We start from the raw sequence: 12,814 nt of genomic DNA, 5'->3' as shown, positions 1-12,814 counted from the left end.
GGTTAATGCTCTACTTACCCCCCCCCCCTCCCCCCCACCCCATATAAATATGTATAAGAAAGAAGCTGTAAGCATGGGAAAGCTATTCACAGCTTTTTATTTGCACGAACCACAATGCTGGCTGCTGCATTCTAATTTTTACCCTAACTTTATTCATCTTTAAATCCATATTTGTTTCTTTTGGTCAAAATATTAATATTTTTAAATAAATGCAAGATTTCAAATTGGAAATTGTGATCGTCACATGCGTTATATATGAGAAATGGACTATTAATTCCGGCCTACATTATAAATTAATGATTATGGCTTAAATACTATATTGAATCAATACTACATATCTACCTCGATCAAACTAAATAAATGCAGACTTGAGTTTTGATTGCAACATTAATTAATATTTATCATGATTTAGTTATGGATAAAATATTTTAATATGATTTTTTATTGTGTCGGCCTCGCCTACAGAAACAACAACATTAACTAATAGTTGTTGCACAGTATTAACATTAGTCATTATTTTTTTAAATATTAATAATGGCAACTAGACACGACAAAAAAAAAAAAAATCATATTTCTTGTATTCACATTTGACGCACATCACTATGCCGCACGTCTTAAGCTAGAGATAAGTACCACTGTTGACACACTGATCAGTGGGTGTATGACGACAATTACTGTATAGCTTTTATAAATTTGGATCTAATTTAAGTATTTGAGGTTTTTCAGTAGATAATAACCCAATAAACCCAACCTCTATAGCTTAAATTTCTATAAGTACAATGAGAATATATATATATATATATATATCTCAATAAATGTAGTTATTATGTAATATACAAATATATATAACAAATGATGAGATCGAATTTTAATTTGAGTACTATTGTTACACATGAATGGAAAAGTTATGATTTTAGGCATGTATGTACTAATCTATTTTGACAATGTTGTGCTATAATTTTAAAAGTTACATTGAGTACAAAAATGATCAGAATTTGCTAAAACAGTTGATAAAGTGCACATCATCAGTTTAATTAGGAGCACTTTTCTAATAATTTTAATTTTTTTTTAAATTATAAGACGAACTTATCAAAATGAATTCATATAGAACTAAAATTTCTGCAGCATACAAGACCAAAATTGCAACATTTTCCACATGAATAGTCTGATTAATTAGCCACGCAAATTGGTGGAGAATTGATTTCTTCATTGTATTATATGTTAGAGGTTTGCTCTATTGTGATTAGAAGCTTCGAAACATGCTATCTATATATATATGTGTGTATATATGTACTTGGAAATAAAGTCCTGTTTGGATGTCAAAATTTGTTGCTGTGAAAGATTATTAATTACTCCATATTCTCTCAATGTACAACATAGTTGGAGACTGCATATTTCTCCACAGACAGTCAATTTTCTTCTGTTTTTGACCTCTTATTTCGGCCAAGCATATATGTATGTTACTGTCAACATGATGATCTTCTCGAGTAGTACTAGAGGATGGATCGATCGATCAATAATAGATCTACAATTTGGATGATTTTTTCACATATTTATCGAGTAGAAACTTTTTATAATCAGATGAACGTACGTATTGATTTTTCTATCCATAATTACACACATCGCAAATATCGTACGTGTCTGTATATACACTTTCAGACATATATATAGACATCAAGAACTGCAAAGTGCGGCGACACTTGCTAAAAGAACCAATTCATACAATTAGGTTAATTATTCAGGTTGACACATATGATGTGCATGAGTTGCTGCTGCAAAAACTAAACCTATAAAAAGAGACTGCATATATTTATAGATATATACATACACATAATTGATGACTTTATGGGTTTTGAGCAATGAACAACCTAAAACAACTGTAAATAGTAATTAAGGAGATCAACACAGTACTGTAATTTTGTGTCAACTACCAACGTACTGCTAATTTTCTTGCATATGTATATATTATAATAGCTTTTATACATACTTTTGAGCTACCTAGCTAGCTGCGTTCTGCATGTCTTCCTGACCTAATTAACCTTAATTATGTATCATTTTTGACAAAGTAGACGAGGTAACGCATTCTCATATATATATATATATATATTACCACCTTAACAATTAATTATGAAGAAAATTACGCCTGCATGTCAGCTGATCCACAATTAAAGTTATATATGATCATGATAAGATCATGACAAATGAACAATTGCCAATTAATTTTGTCAATTAAAAGTAAATTAAAGAGATTAAAGATTGTCCTGGCCGTAACATTAACACGTTATGTGAGAATTATATATATATATATATGCGAATCATTAATCACGACTAAATTATTTATATCTTTAAGTGACAATAATGTATACTTTATCACACCAGTAATTATTTTAAATTAATTTGGAACAATTAAGTTTCAGTGTTAGTGACAATTATTAATTAGCAACATGAACAAAAAAGAGTTAGTGAAGAACAACAAATTGATACAATTAGGACTTTGTCAAAATATATATGTACTATATACTGTGATTGAGATGGAATTAATGCATGAAGGGCAACTTACCCAATTTAAATTTTTTGTCTATTTATGAAAAATAAATATTATTATGATAAAATAAAATAAAATGATTGTCATCACTTAATTAACACATATGTATTATTTATCATGATTTAATTAACATATCCATTAATATATATTATCAACAACAATGAGTGATGACAGTAAACCCCTACTGCTTGTAATACATCCTACATATATATATGATCAGTTTAGACATTTAATTAACATTTTTATATATATGTTAATTAAATGTGTTTGATCATTAAAGTTGGTTTATAATTATCAAATTCGGTCTTTAATTATTTATTCAGCATAATGTTGGTAGAAATTGGGTGAAAATTAATCAACTAATATATATGGAGTTTTACTTCTTTTGATAAATTCCATCAAAACCCGACATTTATTTATATGCAATTTACCTCAAAAAATCCCCAATTTTTTTTTTTTTTGAATTCTTTAGCTACTTTCATGCCAGATTTTTACTCTTAGCAGAAGTAGACAGATAATTGTGACTTATAATCTCGGGATTTTATCAATTAATTGCCTGTAGGAAATTTACAAAGTATTGAATTTCCAACCAAATTGAACTGAAATTTTCACTTAGTTCATATATATAGTAGACTAATTAAGATTAAAAAGTAATTAAATAAATAAACTATGAAACCAGTTTAAAAAAATGCATTTAGGTTTTGGGCTACAACAATAATGATAATGTAACAATGCAAGTTTTAATTTCAGAGATGCCCTTTCCTCTTGGATTTAAACACATATCATTCTCAAATGTTAAGTCGAAGAAGACATATATATGTCTATTAGACATAATTTCCACATAATTGACCTTTTAACATATGATGTCTGAAGAAGATGATTCATTTTCAGCTGTAGGGACCAACCTTAAGTCCAAGGCCATTAATATAGCTAGGACTATATATACACACATATCATCACTTTTATTTATATATTTCTTCTTCCTATTTAAATATATATTAAAAAAATTCAAAGTATTATGTATTAATCTTCTCATTGAATCTTAAGAAAGTTCGTCGTCACATACCTTATCCATCCTGAGCCCAGTTGTCCATCACTTATTGGTGGAGCAAACGTCGTCCCCGTAAGAATTAGCTGAAAACATAAATCAATGAAAATTCTGATTATTACAAGCGGACAACACGGAGTATGTAGAAATATATACAGTATGCTTTCTAAAAATCAATGGATAACTTGCAAATTTGAGTGATATTTCTGTTGATGTGTATATCTACATATGCTAACTGTAATAAGCTGGGGTACTTGTCAGTCCCAATTGTTTACTACGTACTGTTTTGAGGTTACACTTAAAAAAGCAAACGCAGAATGCACAAATATGGCTCCATATCTGACACCATGATCAATCGGGTTAAGGTTATCTGTAAATCTCTGATGCATGATTGGGGTTAAGATTGTTTGCAAATCTCTGGGATATGTCAGCATTGTACTCTTATGAATCCGATGTTTGGAAGTAACAGGAAAACGACCTTCTTGTCCATAATAATGAAAAGATTACTACATAAACAACTCATGATGAGAGTTAATCATGAGGTAATATGAACTCATATATTGGTACGTTACTTGTGTTTTCATCACAAACGCTCGATCGATCATAGGTACAAGGAATTAGGCAAATGGCCTAACCCGTATAGGAACAGACGGGTTTTACTAAAAAAGACGGGGATTATGCAAATGTGGAAATTTTTGCTTTCAATGGAATGAAGGAGTTTCAGTATAGGATCAAGAAAGAGAGGAAATTTAAGGGAGAAATGGTCCCGGAATTGTGTAAAAGTAAGAGAAGGAGATCGAACAGCAAAAAAGAAGCTGAACAGGATCGATGATAGATGATAAATGCAAGCAAATAAAGACAGCTAGGTGATAAAGTTGTACGTACCTCTTCAAAGCTCCCCAACAATTCTGGTTATGGGCCGGCGGACGTGCACATCAAAGCAGCCGCAACATCATAACAACCTGCTGAAGATAATTATAACACGAGTGATAAAGAAAAAGGGATGATTAATTTCTGTGTTGTCAAATTCTCATCATCAGGCAATTCGTACCACATTCTGCCTGCTTGATGAAATTAAGAAGCAAGACAGAATCTGAATGAACTACTGGAGGATGGATGGATATATGTATATACATGTTGAGGGACATGGAAAAATTAAGCATAAAATAATGGGAGGTGAAATGTCGACAAATCTGTTTATCGTCTATTTATGTAGTATTCTGTCATCCATTATACACAGAGTACTGGAAATCCCAAAAACAACTGTGCTTTGGCAACTACCGACAAATGTTTCTGTCGTCTACCATAGCTGAAGAACTGAATTGTGAAGTGATCAAGACATAGTGAAAATCGATCTCAGGATTCTGGACCGAGCTGTATATGATGATGGCCACGGTTGGTTGATGGATTATTACCTCGGTTGTGAAATTTTGGGGGTTCTTGAAATTGCTGATCATCAGAATTCAGATGTCCAAGTCCAGAGACATGGAACCCTTGCCTTTATCATCATTGTCACTGTAATTAGGCCTTAACTGGAGAGACGGAATTGATGAAGATGAAGAAGAATTATAATCAAAATGGGGAGGAGGTAAGGTGGGATGGGGTAGGGTGGTGGAGGACAGTATATCACATTCATCTGACTCAGAAATGGGACAGTCCATGTTCACCCCGAACAGCCTAAGTCGCTTTGCTGCAGCCTTCCCTTGGACCACCGGCACCGACTCGAATACCATTTGCTCTAGTCCGCTGCTCCTTTGCGCTAATCCCGCTATTCCTAACTCTTGTGGGCCGCCCAAAACTCCTCCGCCGCCGCCTCCGGCGAATCCTGGAGCTGATCTCAAGTACACAATTGAGCCTGGCGGACAAGGGTTTCCATTCACAACGTTGTTGTAGGAGTAAGGACCGTAGCCTGTTGGAGGATGATGGTAATGAGATTGATGATGATGATGTGTTGTTAGGAAGTGTGAATAGTCCCTCGACGGTGGCTGCATAAAGAGGGGATTCCAGGGGTGAATGGACCTGTGGAAGGAGAACTGGTGGGGCATCGACAGTGTGGGAAGGGAAGGCGGAAGCTCCGGCGCATCAGGGCGGCGCCGCCAGTCTATGAAAAGTCGATCTTTACCCAAATCGCCTACCCCTCGCTGGAACGAAACGATATCTCCGGCATCGAGCTTCTTCTCCTTGACGAATCGGCTCCACCCTTTAGTCATCACATAGCTCTGGCTGCTGTTCCAGTATGAGTACCTGAATCGCCATGGTTTCCCATTCCTATCCTCAAAATTCAACAGAAGTCCCTTCTCGTTCGTCGACGAATCTAAAGGGAAGTACTTCTCGGCGTGCTGCTTGGGGATAACCAGCCGATTCAGCTTTCCCACATCGCTCGGCGTCACAACCTTGTCAAACATGTGCTCCCTCTGGATTACCACAGCGTTGCTGCTGCAGCTGCCGCTGCCCCCATCCCCTCCTCGCCTGAACAGCATGTGATCGTCGGAATCGTCGGTGGGCTCATCACCACCTCCACAATTATTGGTGGGGGAGGAGGCCGGCGGCGGAGGAGCAGCACCGCCGTAGGATTCTTGGTGGTGGTAGGTGTGAGGAGGAAGAGGAGCCCTATGGTAGTGAAAAGAGGAGGAGGAAGAGGAGCTGGAAGAGACGCCTCTAGAGCCTGTTATTTCTTCATAAAACCCTGGTCTACCTGACATGAAATTCATGATTCTTGCGAGGATTAAACTTGTCAAACTCAGCTCAAAATCTGACAGATCTACAGCAAAGGGTCTGAAAAAAGAAGATTGAAGTATTAACCCCAACAACTACAGCTAACTTTTACACAAGGATTAAACACTTTCATATATATATAAATAAATGCTCTCTTCTGCTGCTGGGCTTGCTGATCTCTGCTCCACGTACGGCTACCAGAGGAAGAAGATGACGACGAACAAGAACAAGAACTACTGATATATGTATATATATATCAAAAAAAATGTGGGTTTTGAATATATGTAGATAGAGAGAGAGAGAGAGAGAGAGAGCAATAAGCTAGGGTTAACAAGATATATAATTTTCTTTCATTTGGGAAAGAGAGCTAGAAATAATTCATATACATGAATGAAGGGGTTTGTTCTTTGACCCTAGCTAAGAGGATTTCCCCAAGAAAACCATGGCATGGAGGGATTGAAGAGCAAGATTCATATATCTAGTGTTGTCTTCTGCTAGTTGTTGACCTTTAATATTTCTCAAGAAGCAGAGAGAGGAAATGCAGAGAGAGAAAGAGGGTACTATATGATTGTATGTATATATGTGTGTATGTATATATGCAGGTTATTTTCTTGGTGGGTGCCTCCCCCGAAGCTTCTCAAGTTAGGCCATTTTCCTTGAATTTATTCTACGTAGTACCCCATTCCCCCTGTGTGTGTGTTGTATATATATATCTATAGAGAGAGAGAATAGAGAGAGAGAGAGAGAGAGGTAGGAAGACTTTATACGTAGCTAGGGGAAAGGGGGAGAGTGGGGGCCCATCAATTATCTGGCTGGGTTCATGTGACCTCCTTCTTGTCGTCTGCCTAGGTCATAACATATTATATATATATCATGTATAAAAATAAATACCTGTATATTCTAATCCAACCATACTTAATACGTCTATATTTTAAGTTCTTAGATATATTTATTTAATTTAAAAAATATAAAGAAAATTAAAATAAAAATAATTGATCATAATCCATAAAATAATTAACTTTTAAAATGTGCTTAAGGAAAATTTATTTATTTGAGGATAATTTAGTACATTAATGATTTGGCAACCAAAATAATTATTTTAGGAGTCTTCCTCTTAATAAATAATGTATATATCTATATATATGGATTGAGCAAATAGCAACAATATGCAATTTTTTTTTAAAGGAAATAGTAAAAAATCCGATTCTACTTTATATTAATTAACAATGAATTTAATAAGAATTTTATTTAGTAATTATCTTGAAATTGATTTTAACATCAAATATTTTTCACAGTTATTAAGTTATTTTGTTGCAGTGGATGTGCCAAATTAAAATAAAAAATTAATTAAAATGTTATTATTATACGAATAGTATACATTTGATATATAGTAGTTATTATACTTATCATGCTATTAATTCATAATCTTCAAATCAAATTATAATACAGTAGTGTGGTATAATTAATTCAACGACGAAATTATATTCTTAGACCCATAGGATCGGGTTTCAACACTTTTAGTCCTCTACTTTATGAGATTTTCAAAACGGTCCCATAATTGAGAAGCTTTGACACAATTTTTTGAAATGGTTCCAAAATTGAGAAAAAAAAACTCAATACATCTAGTTCTATAAATCCCGTAAAGCAGATGACTAAATATGTCGAGTTTCTTAAACATGTCGCGTTTTTTCAATTTTCGAACCATTTCAAGATTTTCGTAAAGTCGATGACTAAATGTGTCCTATCCTATAAAATTACAAGTGTAATTTTGCCTAATTTAACGGAAAATTCTAATCAAAACTTATTGTATAATTAATTATTTTATGTGATCTGTATATCAATTACAAGATAAATATACTAAATTTATCATATAATCTATTGGGATTGGAGCAAGTTGATGAGGGATAGAATATTTGTGAAGTGGGAGGAGATAAAGTTTGATAAAAGTAAAAGAAGCAGAGGAGCCAGCTGTTATATAGGGGTGGGCAGGGTAAGCTTCTAATCCTACGTGTATTTATGCAAGTTGGGACGTGGTATTATTGCAAACATTAATTAAGTAAAAAGTACTTAGTATTTAGAAGATGACATGTCTCCAATTATTAATGTCCAAAGTCGTCTACTCGAATTAATATTAATGTATTAGCAGCAAGTAGTCGGTCATTAGGTTAGATTATTGTTGACCTGCTGTCCTAGTTTGTCCGTACAACTTCTCTAATTTGTTTCTTTATTACCGGTAGAGTTTAGGTAACCCCTCCCTTCACCTCCCATCTCATTCCCACACGTTCTACAGTAGCATCCCTACAATAATTTACATTTCTCAATTTGTTCTCTTCATGTTACTTTGCATTAGGATAAATGTAATTTAATCTGTCAAAATTGGGTTTCATCAGATCTAATTTATTTTATTTTTTAAAATAATGATGAATTATCATTGTTTTTTTTTTTTAAATAAATTGATTATATATCATCAATATATCAAATATTTATATTTGACAACTATCGATAACTATAATAATCATATACTAATGATCATCAATATTAGATAACTATATATCTAAGCACAATTACTATTAAAATAGAATAACATCCCACACGTTGGTGGGATTCAAAATCATAACCTTAAAGTTATGGAGTCTCAATCTTGCCAATTAAATTTTATTTGAACAAGAAGTTTCAATGATAATAGGCACAAACTAGCATAACATAAAGCCAAGACACTTTTTTTTTTTTTGGAAAAATATAAATAATTTTTTAAAATTCCACCTAATTTTTTATTCATTAATTTTCCATTTCAAGATTTATATATTTCTTTGAAATTAATTTGCATAATGTTTTCATGAAGGGGAGAAAACCCTACAAAAATCTCAACTTAATTTGAGATCAATTGGTATTTATTTAAATACCATGAGGTTAATTTTTTGAAAATATTTTAAGATCATGCATGAGAAATATTTATGTTAATATATATAAATTAATTTAAAATAAAATAGTTTGAAGTTAAATCTTATAATTGACAACTAAGCGTTGATAGAATATACAATTTGATGAGTTTTGCTACAGTGTATAAATTAATTTAAATTAGATAAATTATTTAATATTTTTATTAATTTACTATATTGACTTTTTCTAAACTTTCACTTTTTGATTTTCTATAAATTTCCTATATCTACGTACATTCTTTTTTATATATATTATGTGTGTGTATTTAGTGATATTATTAAATTCTCTATTTACAAAAAGTAACTAATTATTTTTTTATTATTTACAACAGAAAGAATCTGAATTATATATTAATTAGCTAATCACAACAAGTGAACCAATACATATAATTAAAAGCCTACTTTTAGGGGGAAAATATAGAAGAAGAAATTAAATTAATTTTTCTTTAAAAACATAAAAGTAAATGCAATTCATGAAATTAAGATACATATGTCTTTTATCACATGGGACCAAAAAAGTCTCTTCTTATACATACAAATATATATTACACTACAAAAAAATATAATATTTAGCAATAACTAATAATAAATAGCCATAACAAATAGTCACGGAAAGATTATCGGCTATGACTTTTGTGAGGGTGACTAAAATATTTTTTAATGACTTTTATATTTTTGCCATAACTCTTAATTAATTGTGGAAAATAATTATTTTATGGTAGAAAAACTAAATTTTTGTATCGATTTTATTTAATTATAGTTAATAATAATTATTTATCATAATTTTAGCTCTAGCCATTAATATTATATAGTTAATAATAAGTCATTTTTTAGTGTAATTAATTAGACGGCGTTTCTCCACATCGAATATGTAAATATGTATATATATATATATATATAATAGATTAGAGAGAAACCTTTATGAAAATTAAAGTCCACATGCAATTGAATTAGGTTTTAATTATGAGTTGATTATTAATTATATATATTGGTATGACTATTTCCTAATAATATATCTCACCCTCAACTTGGCTTTGCTACTGCTTAAACCGGGCAGTCTATCTATCACACTCTCCCTGGACCACTCCCACTATTCACCCCCCCACCCCCCACCCCCACCCCCCACACACATGTATACATATATATTAAAAAGATTAATTTAGATTGAATTTGTATATCTCAAAACAGTAACCAATAACATAATAAATATATTAATGTTGTTGTGTGATTCGATCGATTGATTAACCAGATTTACATTAAATAAGAATTTTTTGATATATTTCCAGCTGTGTGTGTAGGGGTGGGGTGGGGGGTGATAGGGGGTAGTAGGGGGAATTATGGACCATTTGGGTTGGGAGCATGACAAGTTAAAGGATGAGAAGAGGTGCTCAATTTTTGAAAAGAAAAGGCTGCCCCTAATGCACCTATACGTACAACTCCCTCTCTTTTACATTTATTACACGATTTACGCCTATTTATCATTTATAATCTTATTAATATTTTTATTTTATTGAAACTTACAACTCTTTTATATTAAAGTTTGATCTGCAATACAAATATGAGTATGTTATATTTATTTTAATTAATAATAAATTAAATAGAAAAATAAATTTAATTTGTAAGTAGACGTAATTGTATGAAATTAGTTCTCTTAAAAGGGACGTAATCGAGTACTTAATTCAACATTGTGAGCTATGAAGTTAAACAGGTTCTACCAATGGTACGGTATTTTTGGTATTATAAATTGGTGAAGTGGTATGAAAACTACCACTTTGAAACTAAAAATTCTCTTCCTTTTATAATAGTACTAGCCGTCTGACATGCTGTCCCTCGTGCATATAATAGATATTTCTTCATATTTTAAAATATAATATAAATAAAAATAAAATAAATTAATAAACCAACAAACACATTTCAGAAAAGAATAAAGAAAGAAAGAATAAAAAAGATTAAGTTATTATTGACACAATCAAAAAATGGTGTATTGAGGTTAAAAAAACCAATAATTACAATTAATTTTTAAAAGTATCTAATTAGAGGTATAATTATTATATATTTAAAAGTTCGTACAATGTCATTAATCGCCATTTGTGAGTGTAAACGACTTTTCTTTTTTATATTAGTACAGATACATATATTCTTTAAACGAAAACTATACATTTGCTTTTGCACTTATACTAATAATTACTTTCTATATATAATTATCACGGTAAATTACAATGAGCTCTTCTAAAATTTGTCATAATTATAAATACTTCATTGTTGTTTGAAAAATTACAAATACCCCCTAAAATTAATGGTCATATAATAAACACCCTCTCGTGATAGCCCATTATAGGAAGGTATTTATTAAACAATTATAATTTTTAAATAAGTATTTATAATATTTTTTAAATAATAAAACATATTTATAAGTATTATGAGGAAAGTGGTGAGTGGCCTTCGTAAGTTACCCTAATTATTAACTAACTTGCACGTACTCACTACATACTTAATGCATGTCTTTACGACTTAGCACTCCCAACCCCCTTAATTAATTTACTGCCTCTGAGAAAGCTTTATTTCAATGATGATATGGTCCACATACTTATATTTACAGATTGTGGTGTATTAATCATTTATTTTATAATAATTTCGTCCTACAATATTAAATATATATATATAAGTAATATAGTTTGTTATAATATGGTCGTTATTAATTAATATATACATTCAATTAAAGTTTGAAATATATTTTAATCTAAAAAAAACAGTACTACTTCCCATGTTTTATTTTACATTAATTAATTAATTTATTTTTACAACGTATATTATTTTTTAATTATTTCAAATCACAAAAGAAATTATGACTTTTAGAAATCGTAATTAACTATAATTACACAATAACTCCTAGTCATTGTTTCTGTAAATAAGACCAAAATGATGACTATCACTAGAAATTATAATAAATATTTTAATCATAATTAAAATCACAAGGAATGTCGATTAGTCCTTGAGTTTTTGCATTTATTTTGTGTATGCATAATACTTAGTATTGATTTACTTTTTTTTTCAATAAAAAATATTTTTATAGTGCCATACCCTCTATATATATATATATATTCTTTGACAGGTGTTTCTGAAACCTTATTGTGTTGTAGTGGTAAGAATATTGTATACGGAGGAAGGCCCAAATTCTAAAAAATATACATAGGATAATGAATTTTTGTCCATCATTATTTCCTAGAAAATAAAGTAAATATATATATATATATGGGTCTCTCTCTCTCTAAAATTTAAATGAATTTTCGGTCATGTAATTTATATTATTTAGCGTGTTTGGTCCTTTAACTTTAAAGGGAGACATTTTGGCTCTACATCTTTTAATTATCGCGATTTATATTTTTTATTTTTTAATTCGAGTTTACTCTTTTCGACAGTAAAATACATGTATATCTCACCTGACCTTTTAAAATAGGGGTTATGGTTCATATTGGTTGGTTTTTGCCAACAATTTTTGTCTTTTAACTTTCTACAGTAGTATTTTAGTTGTACATCTTTTCAATTTTTATGATTTTAGTCCTTTTT

The 12,814-nt window shown here is 31.0% G+C and overlaps 1 protein-coding gene and 1 long non-coding RNA gene across 2 annotated transcripts; both read right to left on the bottom strand.

Moving 5' to 3' along the window:
• Positions 2,915 to 4,564, bottom strand: LOC105156077. Its single transcript, XR_002286632.1, has 2 exons — positions 4,479 to 4,564; positions 2,915 to 3,679 (listed from the first exon to the last, which is right to left on the bottom strand). It is a non-coding gene; the product is annotated as an uncharacterized LOC105156077 (long non-coding RNA).
• On the bottom strand, positions 4,736 to 6,887 carry LOC110011247 (B3 domain-containing transcription factor NGA1-like). Its single transcript, XM_020692093.1, has one exon. The coding sequence runs from the start codon at positions 6,302 to 6,304 to the stop codon at positions 5,057 to 5,059; it is 1,248 nt and encodes a 415-aa protein (XP_020547752.1). The 5' UTR covers positions 6,305 to 6,887; the 3' UTR covers positions 4,736 to 5,056.

The sequence above is a fragment of the Sesamum indicum genome, linkage group LG2 (genome assembly GCF_000512975.1).
Source record: "Sesamum indicum cultivar Zhongzhi No. 13 linkage group LG2, S_indicum_v1.0, whole genome shotgun sequence".
NCBI classification, from domain to species: Eukaryota; Viridiplantae; Streptophyta; class Magnoliopsida; order Lamiales; family Pedaliaceae; genus Sesamum; species Sesamum indicum.
The sequence above is the reverse complement of the archived record's forward strand: the minus strand, read 5'-3'. Positions and strand labels throughout refer to the sequence as shown.

Bases quoted from the DNA above. Each gene is read 5' to 3' on its own strand.
- LOC110011247 (XM_020692093.1), bottom strand. From the start codon at position 6,304: ATGAATTTCATGTCAGGTAGACCAGGGTTTTATGAAGAAATAACAGGC.